At 39.8% G+C, this 16,681-nt stretch overlaps 1 protein-coding gene across 1 annotated transcript; it reads right to left on the reverse strand.

Annotated features, from left to right (window-relative positions):
* shoc2 (SHOC2 leucine rich repeat scaffold protein) lies at positions 1 to 12,659 on the reverse strand. Its single transcript, XM_073471198.1, has 9 exons — positions 12,607 to 12,659; positions 6,924 to 7,991; positions 6,252 to 6,389; positions 5,952 to 6,082; positions 5,465 to 5,653; positions 4,538 to 4,660; positions 3,756 to 3,893; positions 3,095 to 3,212; positions 1 to 1,566 (listed from the first exon to the last, which is right to left on the reverse strand). Exons 2-9 carry the CDS (start codon positions 7,624 to 7,626, stop codon positions 1,358 to 1,360), a joined length of 1,749 nt encoding a protein of 582 aa, XP_073327299.1. The 5' UTR covers positions 7,627 to 7,991; positions 12,607 to 12,659; the 3' UTR covers positions 1 to 1,357.
* Between the last annotated feature and the right edge of the window lie 4,022 nt (positions 12,660 to 16,681).

The raw sequence follows: 16,681 nt of genomic DNA on the forward strand, positions 1-16,681 counted from the left end.
AAGTGTTACCTGTCAATGTTTTATTATCAAACCTTTTTTGAAGCTCTGATACACTCATCACTTGCTCCAGAGACCCAGATAACGTCTTTTTAAAAACGCTTGATATGTTGGTCGATGATCAACTGAATGACAGCTCTGCAGCCCAACACTGAAGATAATTTCAAATAAGTAAACATAACTAAAAATTGCACTCAAGGCAACAACCAGGATTTGTATACATATATAAAAACATCTCCATCGTTTATCCCATCACCCATGTATGTTTGACTTTTTTCCAATACCTTTTTGTCACACAAAAGCGTTACAGACGGGGGTCGCAGCACCGCCCCTTTCGGAGAAAAGTCCAATTTGCTTTTTTTCCCCCAAAGCATGTATGATTGGGATTTCTCATATGTATACATTACTAGCTCAATGTTTAACAACTACTGCTGCTTTTTGTTAAAAAAGATCTCCAATCAGCCTATTTTCCGACTGGTATCACTTGCTTTGACAGATTAATGCAACAGCAAAGGAACACTAAAAAAAGAAAAAGAAAAACTAAAGTAAAAACAGCAGTAATAAAAAAAGAATTATTGAAATAATTTATATCTTTGTATTCTCATGGACAATTGTGTTTAGAAATGAACCACTGGATCACTCTAAACATAGGCACAGTTTTTTTTTAAAAAAACATAAGATAAAAAAAAAAAATACAAAAAAGAAATTATAAACACGCCATCATTAGACCTTTGTTCTCTATGGTCAAGAAGCAATTAACATAAGTTATCTTGAGTGAAGGTGATGTAAAAAAAGAGAGCATATCAAAAGAAAATAAAACGGGATGACAAAGTTAAAATTACGGCAGCAGCAGTAAATGTGAAGTTCCAAAGACTTTTTTTGTTTGTTTTTGCATACAATTGTATCCTTGCTCACATAATAGATGCTTGTAATTACTGTAAATACATTGGCAATGGGAGCACGGTTTATATGGTTAAAAGACTTGCCACTTAGCTCACAGTTACTCAATATATATAACTTTATATATCTTCAGTTTTGGCAAAGAGATGGAAATATTTTCCTCTTGTATGATTGGGAATGAAAGATGAGGGGGGGTGGCTGGGGTCCTGAAATGACCGTGATAAACTCTGGAGTAACACAGAAGTCAAGTCTCCAAAGATTCGGCTTGTTTCTGCCCAAGGATGGTGAAAGAAACGTTTTCTCCTTCTTCCTCCTCCTTGTATTTGCCCCCGACACTGATTGTGGCGAGTCTGTTTTCTTTACAGTGTATGATACACATAATGGGGGCGGGCAGGCGAGCGGGTGCAGAGCAAGTGGAGGGTTTGGAGTTAAGTAGGACTGGGATTGAGCTGCTCTTGGCTCAGACCATGGCACGGTATGGTCCCTGCATCTTGAGGAACTGGATAATGAAGGAGGGGCCTCCTGCGACAATCTGGGGCGGCAGGTGGCTGAGGGGACAGTTCTCGATGCTCATGATGGACAGCTTGCTGCAGAGGGCCAGCTCGAACGGGAGGCTGTGCAGGTTGGGGTTGTCGTTGAGGTACAGTTCCTCCAAGTTCTCCAGTGTACCTAAGGACAGACGTCAGATACTGTTAGATTAGAGAAGCGGGGTCTGAAATAAACAGCCTCTGAGCAATACATGTCGATAAAATATGATACTCTGGTATTAAAAACTGCCCCTCACCAATGATAAAAATAATTGAGCTTTGAGGATGTTACAGTACAAATGAAACAGTATTAAAAGAAGTATTTCACCGCTGGAGGGACGACCCTGTCTATGATGCAGAAAGAGGCAAATGAAAAAGATGTTGGAAAAAATGACCGGAGGTGACATCTTCGAATTCCTTGTTCTCTCCCTGACTATCAGTCAAAAGAAGAAAGGTATTCAATGTACAGCCATATCTGACAAAGAAAAGCAGCACATTCTCACAGAACGTTTGGTATCTTTGCTTAGACTTAAACAGTTGAACCACTATCAAATTGATTAATTCTCTGTCTATAGAAAAATTGCCCCCTAATTATGCTGTATTGCTATATTCATTATTTGTACCACACCTGAAAAGACATGACATGGTGTAAAACCAGATGCACTGTGGTGTGGATGACTTTGTAAAAAGAGCTAAACCACATGAGGGGAAATCCTCAATGCTTCTGAGGGGATGATGAAGAGACTGGCATGGTCTTCCTGGAAATCTAAATACCCCCGAGGCACAGGTATAGTTCAATTCTGGGTCCAGTCTGAATACTCTAAAAATACACCCACCTTAGCTTCCTCTTCCACCCATTTTAATCTCTGGCTTAACTCTTAACCACAGCAGTAACCTGTCTTGCCATATTGGACACACTGGACTAAGCTCTTAAATCCTAATGGTTAAGTTTAGCTTTTATAGCGGAAACAATGTTGAGCTTTAAATTTAAAAAATGCTACAACTAATCTGTGAAATGAGAGTGGCTCCAATGCATAACATTTTCTTGATTGCACTCTAAATTGCACACTTAATGCATATAAATATACAATGTGCAAATATACATGTTGGAAAACTGGCTAAAATTATTTCCATTTTACATTCAAAATAACGAGCTTTTGAATGCAAGTATAACTTGTACTACTGTTGTTTATTAGTTTAAGGTAATTTTAAGAATTAATTACTTTTGATAGAATAAGTTGCAAAAAGTCAAGACTGTTTTCAAAACAATCAGCCTCATTATACGAATATTCATTTCCTCTCACCTCATCAGCAACGTTTACATGGACCCTAATATTCCACAAAAAAAGCCCAATCAGAAAAGGAAATTATCAGCGCCTATTAACCATGTACATGTTAAATCCCACCATCTCGCTCTGGTTGGAATAGATATATTCTTTCAGTGCATGTTAACCTCACATGGGACCAATATTAGGTGTCATGGCGGTAGCAAAACATAACTGGTCTGTGGCCGATACAACTTTTTTCACTCATAGTAGATCAGTTCTGGTTCCTCAACATCACTTAAGGACACTGTGCTTCCAGCGCTAAACTAACATTTTCCCCCAGCTCTGAATAGATTAACTGAGCATGATGCTGATCTAAGTAGGTGGAGTGGAGGAAATACTTACCAATCTCCTCTGGAAGGTGTTGCAGCAGGTTCTCCCCCAAACCAAGATGAGTCAGGTTGGTGAGGTGGCCGATGCCTCTGGGTAACGTTGTCAGCTGATTATTTGTCAACACCAATTTCTGATGAGAGAGGAGGAACATGAAGTTTATAATGTGGTTTAAAGGTTTTCTTGAAATGAGAATTTAATTTACTAATCGCATAGTATAATTACAAAACCTTAGATTAATTTACTAAACATACCATGGAAATTCAAATATCTCTCTGGTTGTCATTACAATCAATGTGTGTAACAGCTAGTTATATCTACCACCATTGTTAATTCCTCATGATGATTATCGAATGGGTAAACGTGGTGTCCATTAACTGTTTCTTAGAACTACCATTATTTCAAAATAGTGAAGGATAAAGCTTTTGAAGCAAAAATTTTGATTTTTTAAAAATCCACATATAGGCCTCTTAAACCATAAACTGAAAACGAGCTTCATCAAATGACACTGGGGCAGTAAGAACTGTTTCTGGATAAAATCACTATGTAAAGTGTATCTCTAGCAGTTGTTGTTATTTCCCATTGCAATAGAAACAAACCAGACATGACAAATCTCTGTAACAACCAATAACAGAGTCTAAAGTATAACAGAGAACTGCATTTGTAGAAAACTTACCTGTAAATCTTTAAGATAAGCAATTTCATTAGGTAGACATTCCAACTTGTTCTCCTCCAAGTCGAGCTCCCGTAGCTTTCTCAGATTTCCAATACCATGTGGTAACTTCTTGAGAAGATTATTGGACAATATTAAAACCTGTAACACAAAGATGTTTTTCACAGTTAGAAACAGATCAAAAAGTCTGGGATCATTTCACAAGCAATAAAGCATTCACTCCTGGCACACAATTATCACAACTTTCTCTAAAGATGTCAAATAATCCACAATGGAGTTGGGAAATTTGGTAAAATAAAATCATGTATCTGCTGTGCTGTCCCAACACATCTTGAGAAAAAAGTGTGTTTACATTTTGCCATGATTGCAGATCTCCATCTTCAACCAAAACTTTGGTCACTATAGTTTTTTTAGTGCTTTTAGAATATGAAAGAAACCTTGGTTTTCCATACACGTAGAAGCAAAACACAATGGTGTAAGAACAGTGAGGAAATAAAACCAGGACATGACGAAGACAGTTCTTACAGACAGACATACATACGCATAACCAAACGTAAAACACCATGAGTAAGAGTTGCTGAGCAAACCCTACTGCTATCTATGATAATTACACTAGCCATTGCCCTCAAAGACTTGCCCATAAGATAAGGGTTGTAATGTTTGGACATTATGACTCCGACACTATTCCTAATAACTGGTTGCAACAAATATACAACTTTTAAGTTCTTCACTGGATTCATCGCTGACGGGCTAAAATTCCAACAATGCGTGTATGAAAGTCTCACCTCCAGAGAGACTAAACCACAGACATCCTCCGGGATCTTTGTCAGCTGATTGGTGGCCAGGTTCAGCTCGACCATGCTAGTCCATGTGCCAAAGTCCAGTGGCAGAGATGTTAGCTGGTTGTCCTGAGGAAGACAATGGCATACCTCTATTAGCAAGATAAGTGACAATTCAGAGGTTTAACACAAGGACAGTGTTGTTCGAGCGGCTGAGAAAGTTCGAACGGCTGAGAAAAGCTGTGCACTATGCCAGCTATGTTACCTGGCGCCAGCATAAAATGTTTCCAGTGGAGATTCAAATCCAAACTACATCCAGTGTGGACATTCGACAAGTTAAGGGTTTTTCATGCCTGCCTGTATATGTCTGACTTAGGGGAAATATGAACTTCAACAGTGATGCCACTCAGACAAAATTAGTTCTGAACAACAGCTGAGATAAATAAGAGCAAATAGGCAATTTAAAACTTCTATGTTACTCATGTGAGAGAACATTGACAAGACGGTCAAATTCAATTATTATCATTAATATTTATTGAATATGTTTAGACACGCCACAGCAGGAAAAGCACAGGTGTAAATAAAACAATAATAATAATAATAATAATAATAATAATAATAATAATAATAATAATAATAATTCCATTTAGCCGCTTCAGTTTTCTGGGTCCTGACAGTGTGCAAACCCTGATGGCTTCCGGGAAACGTGAATGGAACAGAACTATTGTAAATGTTCCAGTAACACCTGCGCTTTTTAAGCCAAAAAGATGTACTAATTACAGACAAATATCATGTGATGATGTGATAAACCTGACTTTGGCAAAACAATAAATAATATAGCAAAAAGACATAAAATTGTGTTGATTCATGATTTAAACAACACTCGACTTAAGAATTTATCAAACCAATTCACAGACGAACGTGCAAAAATACCTTCATGTTAAGCTTGCTTAACACTTTGGCCCTGGAGAAGATACCAAAGGGGATCTTGTTGATGCGGTTGTGCTCCATGTTGAGGGAGTAGATGGTGGAAAACTGGGATGGTCCGCCCACAGGGTACGACTGGAAGCAGTTCCTCGCCAGTGTTAGACTGGTCAGGTTGACCAAACTTGATAGTAGGCCCTGGTGATGCACAGAAACAGACATGACAAAAAACATAGAATCAGGACTCACTACAGGCTGTGATATTTACTCTGGGTTCACTAGTAGCCCTTAGACACAGACAAGAATTCAAGTGGATTAGCTCCATGTGAGGCAAGCAACAGGTATTTTAAATAAGTGTTCATTCTAGGGCTCAAGGCTCCAACATGAATTTGTTTGCAGGAAATGGTTGATGTTAATGTTAGCGTGATTATTATGATTATTTGTTATTATGGAGCAATTATATTTAAAATTAAATTCTATTTTTGGTTCTACTTACCTCTGGCAACACTGAAATGTTGTTGTTTTCCAGGTTTAGCTCTTCCAGTTCTCGACATTTGGCTAATGATCTGGGAATGGCTGACAATCTGTTGTATCTCAGACCTAAGCGATTTATGCTTGCCAGATTGCCTGAAACAACAAAAGAGTAATGTATGTTAAGTAAACATTCTTTTACCTTTGAAACCTTCATCAGATCTATTTCAATAGCAGTCACAAAAGAAAACAAAAGGCAGATATCATATATTAACATAGACACAAGAAGTGTCGCTTTTGAGTCATAAAATAAAATAAAAATTACCTATAGTCTCTGGGAGGTCTAAGAGCTCGTTGTGCTGCAAGTCGAGGTTTGTTATCTGTGTGCAATTGCCAATCTCCTTCGGTAGGTGTTCCAACTGGTTGTGGGCAACATCCAGAGTAATGAGGCTGCATAGCTCCCCTGCAGAAAGATGAACACCAAATTCAGATATTTAGCCATTTCAAGATGAAGGCGCTCTCAGTGACCTGAAGATATCCACCCATTTATCTCATTCCCTCTTTATAGAATCAGAGTGGATTTAATGCAGGAGGACAACTTAGGACAACTAACCAGGTTTAATATACAGAACTCTCTCTTACATGACAATCAGCAGATAAACTCATTCATTCAGTCATTCATTCACATGTGAGTTTCAACAGCAAGATCTGTATTACTGATGGAGTTGCAGAAGGGTGTGTACTCACTACACCTATTATTTGCTAGGGCCCAGCACATTGTGAGAATGTTGTACTGAACAGAATCAGATGTGTAAAATACATTATGAGCACTTTGGATGGGAACATTAACACTAGTTTAATGCTATAAACGCAAAGGCAGCTGACTTCCTCCCACAATTACTTGATGTCTGTTGGTCACTAGAGCAAAAAGGCTGGCTTCCTGCCCTGCCTACATTTGAAGAATCTGTCCTGTCTTTACACAAAGGTTTCTGCTCACCTATCTCTGCGGGCAGCTGTTTAATCTTGTTCTCACGAATGCTGAGCATGGTGAGCTTGGATAGGTTTCGGATGTCCTTCTCCACTGTTGTGATGCGGTTGAAGCGCAGGTACAGCGTGGTCAGCGAAGTCAACCGGTAGACAACAGCCGGTATCTCTCTCAGCTTGTTGTGCCGGAGGTCGAGCATTCGAAGCTTCTTAAGGGAGTCCAAGGAGTCAGGCAAACTGGTCAGGGAGTTCTCGCTCAGGGCCAAAGTGACCAGGCCTGACAGGCAACCCACCTCGGCCGGCAGGCTCTGCAGCTTGTTGCTGTATAAGTAGAGTTCAGCCAGCTGCGTCAACTCCTTAATGGAGGTGGGCAGCATGTGAATGGACCGTTTAGATAAATCTAGTCTCATTGAGTTCTCCTCCCGGCACTTGTTAAGCTCTTTGATCACCTCGGCATTGCTGGACTTCTTGCGCGTACCTGGTGCAGGGTTTGGCCGCTTTATCGTATTGTCAACGGAGAAGGCAACACCCGGTGTTGAGCTGCTGGTGTCCTTCTTTCCTTCTTTGGCATCTTTCCCTTTGGTCTTCGTTTCTTTGCCACCATCCTTGACTAAGCCGGCTAGAGCCTTGGCCTCCTTTTCCCTTTCTTTCCCCGCAGGACCACCTTTGGGGTCCTTTTCTTTCGAATCTTTTTCTTTGCCTAAAGTACTACTCATGTCGACGTTATCGGGCCTCCTGCAGAGTTGCTCATGGGAGTCTCTCTTGTCAGGTTACTTATTCGGGAAAAAAGGGACACAGACAGCCAAGAAGGCTTTTAAAGAAAACATCCCTGTGCAGGCCCACACATTTTTGATTATCCTTGAAATAAAGGCCTTGTGATCCAAAGGTTTTTTGGATACTTCTGAAACTTTGTTCCTTTGTTAAAATGCCATGGGAGAAAAAATCCTTTGAAGTAGCTGGATTGTGGCACCCATGGGCCACATGCTTAAGTGTTTGAACTGCATACAATCCCAGGACCTTCGGATAGAAGTTCTTTCAGGCTGCAAAGGTCATCAAGTTTTTTAAATCCCTCCAAGACTTGCTGTTAGGGAAAAGAAAAGAAAAATACATTTTGGTCACATTTACAATTTGATTTTGACGCTTTACAAACATTCTCAGCATTTCAGATTTCAACAACTGAGCGCTCTGCTCGAGCAAACTGACAACAATCAGTCCTTCATATTCCAAAACAGACATTTTCACTTTCAGCAAATCAAATATAAAGTCATGCTGCAATTATTTAAAGAGATATTATGAATCAGTCAGATGATGATGTGATTTTTGCCAGGGTCCAAATTGCAGCTCCTGCGATTTGGATATCGCACCTGGCCTGATTTCTATTTTGATAATACTAAATAGTTCAACCCAATGTTTTTTTTTCTAAATAGCTAACTGCACAAACATTTTTACAGCCTGCCAGTCTTAAGCCTTACCACCTAGATGACATTTGGTTACAGTGCAAATGTTTGATTGTTTTGCTTAATGTCATGCACACTGTCTTAAATAGATCTACCTGCCTGTCTGTTAATTAAGCTGCATCTATTCTGCATAGTTCTGACATGTTAAGAATGTTTGGTGAATAAAGTGACTTGTTGCCACCGATATAATCTCCTATCACTATCATTATATCTGTATCTGTTTTCTGATACCTGCCCATAAAGACAATAAAGTTTATTATTAAACTGTAAAATATCCTGCCTCTGTTATCTCTGTCAGAAGTGTTTGATAACCACATTTGAGGCATCACTGCAAAAAATGTTAGTTTATGTACATATTCTGATATATATTCAGATTATTGGCCGATATATTGATATCAGAATTGTATTTCTTTTATTATAGGTCATCGGCATTTGCCCCCAAAATCCAGCATCCGTTGGACTCTTCCGCAAGATGAGAAACAATCCAGACAACTTTTTGTGAACAGTGTTGGCTATATTGAGCAAATTAATTTCTGAGCAGTTGTTCGTGTGTCTAGTAATCAGTGTTTGCTCTGTCAAAAAAATGGTAGTGCACAGCGATGAAAAGGAGTATGTAAAATTCAGCGCAACATGCAGTGTCGAATACTAAAGATTGACTACATGTGGCAGCAACTGGTGCATGCAGGGACGCACCTCTGGCAATTTTCTCGTTTTGCACTTATTTGAGTGACATTTTGCAGGTGAACCACACCTGTAACGAACAGCTCTTAGCTGAAAACATTTTTGCAACATGCTGGAAAGAAAGAGCGACTGTCTAAGCCATCCTGCCTCAACAAATCCACACCGACACTCCTCGCTCAACAGATGCATAATACTATATGCATTGCAAACATCATTGCAAACATATTTAACAAATTATCATTTGGCGGGCTTAGTGTGCATTAAGTAAAATGTACAATAAAAAGGAGCCCTACCATACCATGAAAATAGTCTTCCTTATACATGAGACAACAAGAATACATCAACAGGTTTGGTTGGTTGTCAGTCAGTACCAGGAGTTATGTGGTATTGAGAGTGTTGTGCCAGTCAAAGCAAATCTGTTGAATGTACTAAGCATAACCTCACACCACCTTACTCCTACTAAACAAACATGGCCCAGCGGGTGTTGACATTACTGTAAGCCTACAGCCCCACCTAAACATGCATTCAGCTATTTAGCCGTCCCCTATAAAGTCTGCAACGCCACAACCACATTGAATATTTACATCTCAATGACATGCAGACGAAACACACAACCCTTTGGATCTTTACATGACAAACTGAGCCAGAATGTCCCTGGCGGCCTGTCTCTGTTTAGTCTCTGTTGCTGTTGCACCTCTGTGAGTGTATAAAGCTATCCTGCACTTGTACAAGCTAAGCCGTGGCAAAAAGAGAGGCAGGTTTGGCTCCGGATCAGAGCTAAGTGAAAAGGTTAGGACTGCTGAAAGTAATCTTTAGAAGTGGCCTTCAAAGCATGAAGGCCCCACAACAACAGGTCATATGACCTTTTGGGTAAAAGAAATGTTGGGTCAATAGCAGAACCCCTTCCATGATAGAATGCTTGACAGTTTGTTCTGTAAATAAAAAAAGATATTCACTGCTCTTTCAGCCTGTCATAGATAAGAGGGTGCATCCAACACTAGCTGTAATGGGCATACCTGTGTACAAGTAATTATTAACATAAAATGAGAACAGCCAGGCCAGCTCAATTTCTGGGGCCTCTAAACCAAACTGTGCAAGCCACTTCCTTTTATGGTTGTACTCTCCATATCCCTGCCCTGGTACATTATTCTGTTTATAACAAACTACACATGAAGGTTATCTGTATAGATTTGTCTCTGTATTTAAGGACTATGTATTTTGCATGAATGCATTACTAGAAAGAATGAAAGCAAAAGAAAAGTTTTGCAAATTGTGCAAGTTCATTTATTAGTTAATATCTACTATTTTAATCATATCAATATTAACCAAACCAAAGCAGGCATAGTCTTAGTTGCATCTTTTAAATGCATGCACCAATGTCTGCAAAACAGCACATCAGCTTAATATTCAGGTGACCAAAGAACCTCTGACTTCAGAAGAAGGTGAGGAAGACAAAAAACAGTGTTGAATGGCACTGTTAGAAAACCACAGAACCAGGGGTTCATGATATTCAGTTACTTTTCCATCCTTGGCAAGTTTCAGGCAGTGCCCACTTGTTGTGCCTGAGTGTCATGGCTTGACAGACTAAGCAGTCAAGACATTAAGGAAAGGGACATCGAAGACGTAAACAGCCCATTAGTTCAGCAGAAATATGGCAGAATCGCTTTGTGGCCATACAATTACATGTTTTGATCAGAAAACTGCACTATTCATAGGTGCTCTGTTCACAACCGTTGACAATCAGGTGTGGGTGGGGGGTCATTGTGCAAGATGTCCCTGTGGTGTATGTTGGTCAAAACCACTGGACAATGTTAATCGAATAGGAAAGTGATCTGGACTTACAAAACTTACAAGCGTTTTTACAGTCCCATTAAGTTAGTACTTCCTATTTAGTTGATGTAAATACGAGGTTCAAGTCATACAGCTTTGGAGAATAGCTAATGCATGTCCATCAACACTAACACAACACCACTATCAAGTGCTATTAAACACTTGGACTTCATGGCATTAACAACCCACATAGAAACTAATGAAGTTTCCATTAAGGATATCTTGAGCCCATCTAATGATGTCAGTGCATTTAGGCCTAAGCATAGCTAGCTGTCCACTGTCCTCATGCTTGTGTTTATGCATTACAATGCCTTTTGGATTAGATAAGAAATACATTTATGTTAGCTAATTGGAGAATAACAATACAACAGATGTGTAAAGCAAATGAACATTGTTATGATGTTACAAAGTCAGGGAATATCTAAAAGCTAGCTGCTGTACATGATGATTGACAGCGTACTAGCATCCACGTACATTAAGTTACAGACCTGGCCTAGCAGTTTAAATGCTTATCCTTGTAATATTGTGGGGCAAATAGCAAAACAGAGGTGAGGTGGCAGCTATCAGCTAAAGATAGGTATTGCTGCTACACAGCACTCCACAGGGCGCAGCTAGCTTGATGGCTACGTGTGCCAATGACAAATCCTTGGAAACAGATTACCGACAAAACGGAACCAGGTCGAGAAGTCAAGTCGCCTTTCGACATTAATTAATTTACATAATATGAACACCTAAGGAAAGCATGCCAGGGTTGGTGCCACAGTAGGGTAATTGGAGCGAGAATAAATCCTTTACGCGGATAGTAATCGTGCTACACGTTACGTTGTGACTGTTAACCTCATATCAACTAGCTAACTAACTATCGTTAGCCAACTCACGTAGGCTGAAAATGTTAAATGTTAGCAGAGCCAGCCTTGAAACTGACTGAAAGAAAATATTGCCATTACATATCTCGAGCACACAGGCTGAGCCTACTAAAACGACTGACAACAAGGCAGGAAATCAAACCAGCTAAGCTAAACGTCAACAGCAAAGCAAACGTCAGTTGTGCCAGACTGCTCGCTCGCTAACGTCAGCGAGCGAGCAAGTTAGCCGAGCAGCTAACAGTGTTTTAGCGAGCGATCCTCTGAGTCAAACGAGGAAGAGAAACAGCACGGCCAGGATGAGACAATAAAACAAACGTCTATTGCTACGCGTATTAAAGGGTGCAGGTGGTGTCGAGGTTTCCCCTGATATATTTACTCACATCCAGCAGTTAGCTTCCTCTCAGGCAGAGCTAACTGTGTGTGTAGGCCCGAGCAGAGCGGCTGTCGGACGCGGACCGACCCGTCCGCCGTGAGTTCGACCGAGAGGGGAAACCTCTGCTGCAGCCAGCTGAGCGCAGTCGGGCAGCAGACACCCAAAGACAACAGCCGGCGGAGGCAGTTGTTATCCCAGCAGAGCGGCCACCGAAGACACACCGAGGTGTGGACTCACCGTTAACACAGTGTCTAAGCGCCGTTCCCGTATTGAATATTAGCCGAGGAAAAAAAGAAAACACTGTGAAAAACAGCGGCCATTCCGAAGCTGAACAAAAGAGTCCGTTCCTACTCACCACCGCAAAATGACACTTCAGCGCTACACACGCCGCAACGAGAGCCCGACGAGTGTTTTATCTGTGGAGTCACGCGTAACCGTGCTGTGTTGGTCAAAACGTCCACTGTTAATGTGATAATATAACTGTTTTACCTTCAGAGGTGTGACTCCGCCATCCTTGCTGCTTCCTCCTCTTTTCCTACACTGCTGCTCTGCTCCCCTCCCTCCCCTGCCACCAAACTGCGTCATTCGCACGCCTAACCAATGTTATCACGAGACTTTGAAATACAATCACATATTCCTGGATAAACATTGGCTTCATTTACATATATAACTCGCAGGTTAAGGGCTTGTTTTGTGTGATAATACTGTTAATAATACTGCATTATAACTACAAGTCTTACTTACTTTACTTTACCTGAAGCCTTTCCAGACTTATACTCTCCTTGGAATAGTCATTTATGTTGGCGATGATTTTCTCCCAAAACATTTCAATCACCTTGTTTAAAATCTACATCTACTCTTTCCTCATTGGAAACATCCAGAATATATGAATATGCAGATATTTTTCATTTCATATCTGTAACTGCTGGACACCTACTTCACTGGGAAGTCCATCCTCAGTGACCTCAGTGAGGGGTTTCAAGTTTCCTCTTCACAATTGGGCAAATGGAATATTTCACCATGATTGGCTCCAAAATAAGCTTTCATTGCCAAAAGTCCTGCTTGTGCGTACACGCCTTAGACTCAGATTTAAGATGAGCACAGATTTAATTTAATTTATTTTATTTGTAGAGGGACCGTGTGCAATACTCAGCATAAGTGTTGCAGTTCCTTGGCAGGTCATAATTAAAAGTTCACATAGTTATAAAACATCACTGGAAAAACAAAACTATAACAAACATAACACAGTAACTTAGAGCAGTGCATCACACACACACACACACACACACACACACACACACACACACACACACACACACACATTATTCAGGCTAAAGGCAGTGATATAAGACAGTATTGAGTGTTTTAAAAGCTGCTGATAGAATTACAGTTCTTCTGAGTCGTGGCATTCACAGAGAAAGCTGATAAGAGAAGCAGATAAACTTTACTCCTTCAGTAGATGTATAAACAGCCTTCTAGTGTCAATCCCTGCACTTACATCATTCAATACAATGAAGCCCAAAAATCCAACTGAAGTAACAATTAAGCTAAACATATTTTGAGTGGAAGGGGGACTTTAAGTAGAAGTGCAAAATATGCTTTAAGCATCAAAAGTAAAAGTAAATGAGGTTTATTCAGAGGTTTATATATCCCATATTGAATTACTGGATGATTATTATTGATGCATTAACATATAGGCAGCATTTCCATGTTGCAGCTGGTGGAGCTGGAGCTAATTTGAACTATTTGTTGCAGTTTTGGGTAATTTCACCTTTGTCAATGAATCACATTTTTTCATATGATTATATGTTTTGTTAAAAAAATTATATTCTGTGATGTAACTGGTAAATTAACGTCACTTAACATAATGAGGTCAACAGGACAATATTTTTGACTGAGTTGAAGCAAAAGTAGTAAGAGAGATGTGTAGTAATACTCAAGTAAAGTTCAAGTAGCTCAAAATTGTGCAGTACTTGAGTAAATGTACTTATTTTGTACCACTGAATGATTGTATAGCCCAATACAATAACCAAAAATAAATTAACAAAGACACTTAAAAGATGTGAATTTATAGATTATTCATCAGTAGGAAAATAGGTTTTATGTGACTGTAGTCAGTCACTGTCTAGACTTATAGATAAAACCACACGTGGAGACTTTAATGGCATCAGAAAGAATTTATGGAATAACCTAAATTGAATGAAAGCAAAATCTTATAAATGTGAATGCCTAACGAGCGCCTATGGATAGTGCAGGGCTTTGTACTTTTGCACTACTGTTGTATATGTTTTATTTAATTCAAGTCAAAAACACATCTCTACAATAATTATGCAAAACTACTGATTAAACAAATTAAAAGCGAACAAAACAAACAAACGTTCATGAGTTTATTTAGTGGTGTTGTTCTGAGAGCCACCTGTAGGTGTCAGTAAAACACTATGCCTGAGAAATAAAGCGAAGAAGAAGGTCACGTGATTCTTGCGGAAGTGTTGGCTTGACAACGGCTGTAATCGTGCTGAAGGTAGGATTATCAACAATTATATTTTACAAACAGTGTTTTTGATTTGTGTTCACATGCGACCGCGGAAAGAAATTGCAGTTTTACGTTATCGTCAGTATTAGTGACCATATTTGAAAGGTAGTTCGCTAAATGAAAGCTACCATTACTTAAGCTTGGCCTATGTTGTCCCGTTTAGTTGGCTAATTACGTGCTAGGCTAAACCTGGCTAGCAATACCTCTAGCTTTACCTCGCTGTTATAAGATACGGGCTCCGGTTTCTATTCCCAGTCTTTTAAGTTACACCAATGACTCAGTAACTTTACTCGAGGCTTGAGGATGGTCCGATGTTTTGTTACTGATGTCACCGTTTTCGACATATACTGATGTGTATCTAAGGATGCGGACTAAATTTAAAATAAGATCATACTATCTTCTGTAATGCTGATTCTGCTGAATACGATCACTGTGCATTTGATAATGCTAAAGTTTAAAATAAGCTCATGCCTCAACCTTGCCAGAATTCAATCTCTCTCAATTTACAACAGGACACATGACTCAGAGCATCATTCATTATCAACTGAGAAATACCCAGCAGCCCTAGCAGCTATCTTGATGACCCCTCAGTGTCACATTTCTAAAATCTTTGACTTCTCCTTTGCAGTCACAGATATGTGTAGTCAAGTACACTCCCTGTAATGCTTTGCTTTCATGAATCCATGTCAGATTAAATGTGTTAAATGTAATAAACAAATCTACTAATTTACCTTTCAGCGAGCACTCAGAAGACAAAATGCCAGAAGTCAAGTCGATATTCCGAGAAGTTCTGCCTAAACAAGGTTCGTACCACAGAAGCTATTTGGACAGCAGTAGTTACAAACAAAAGATTGTTTGTGGAGCTCGATACAACATGTTAACTGTTTAGAAATTTGCTTAAGCTTGCAAAATTAGTCAGTGGGTGTTCTGTGCTGTGTGCTCCCTCTTTACAGTCTCTTTTACAGCTCAACACCATTGTCTTTGTAGCTGTACCAACAGTTATATAACATGGCTCAGTACCATAGCTGCAAGACAGTATATCAATGCTGTTAGAAGTGCAATGCTTATTAATGTGTAAAAGCTGCTTAGGGGCAGAGTACCAGATGTTTGAAATATCCAGATGTTTCAAACTGACCACTAGTGCAACAAAGATCAAAAACAGTGGTGAACAATTGCATTAGAGCGCTTACAGATGTAACACTGGGACACCCTTCCAATCCTGGGGCCTGCAGGCTACCAGAATGGCACAATTATACTGCAGAGGATCTGCAATCACAGTACTTTGAAAGTTATTTGTAGGTAGAATATTCTTCACTGCTAATGTGCAAGAGGCATTTGTAAAATATAGACACGACCCAGCCAAGTTTTTTCATCATCTCTGCATTTATGCCAAGATTAGTTGATGAAATGTGAGAAATCATCTTGAAGTTGTTTTTTTTTTTGTTGCTGTTTTTCACAACATCCACAGGGCAGCTTTCCATGGAAGATGTCCCAACCATGATTCTGTGTAAGCCAAAGTTGCTCCCACTCAAATCGGTCACCCTGGAGAAGCTGGAGAAGATGCAGATGGAGGCTCAAGAGGCTGTCAAACAGCAGGAACTGGCTGGGAGGGAGCAGCTGCAGTAGACGCCCAATGGAGGATTCGTGGAAGATTCGTAGCAGCAGGACAATTCAAACTGGCAGAAAATTCCTTCTGATGGATGGCACAAGCCTAGTGAAAAGCAAAGGAAGTGGCGTGGCTGTGGGCACGAGCTAAAACACTCAACTCATAAGTCTTGCTGTTGTACGCTTGTCAGTAGTATGGATTAGACCTCTTACCTGCCAATATTTCCAGTATGGTTGGCGACTAAGACTTCAAAATGTCTATTTGTGTCATTACGCTTGTAATTTGGCCGTAATGCCTAGTTAACGTCTTACATCTTAAGTAAACGAGGGCAAATAATGTGCCAGATAACAGACTTAAGTCGGATGTAGTAACATGTAGCTAGCATTGAATTATAATATTGTGACATTGAGAAAAACAGTCTTGGA

Source organism: Pagrus major, chromosome 1 (genome assembly GCF_040436345.1).
Source record: "Pagrus major chromosome 1, Pma_NU_1.0".
NCBI lineage: Eukaryota > Metazoa > Chordata > Actinopteri > Spariformes > Sparidae > Pagrus > Pagrus major.

Coding starts and splice junctions, on each gene's coding strand:
- shoc2 (XM_073471198.1), bottom strand. CDS start 7,626: ATGAGTAGTACTTTAGGCAAAGAAAAAGATTCGAAAGAAAAGGACCCC. Junction 6,390..6,923: donor ACAGCTGCCCGCAGAGATAG/GTGAGCAGAAAC, acceptor ATCTTTCTGCAG/GGGAGCTATGCAGCCTCATT. Junction 4,661..5,464: donor TAAGCAAGCTTAACATGAAG/GTATTTTTGCAC, acceptor TGTCTTCCTCAG/GACAACCAGCTAACATCTCT.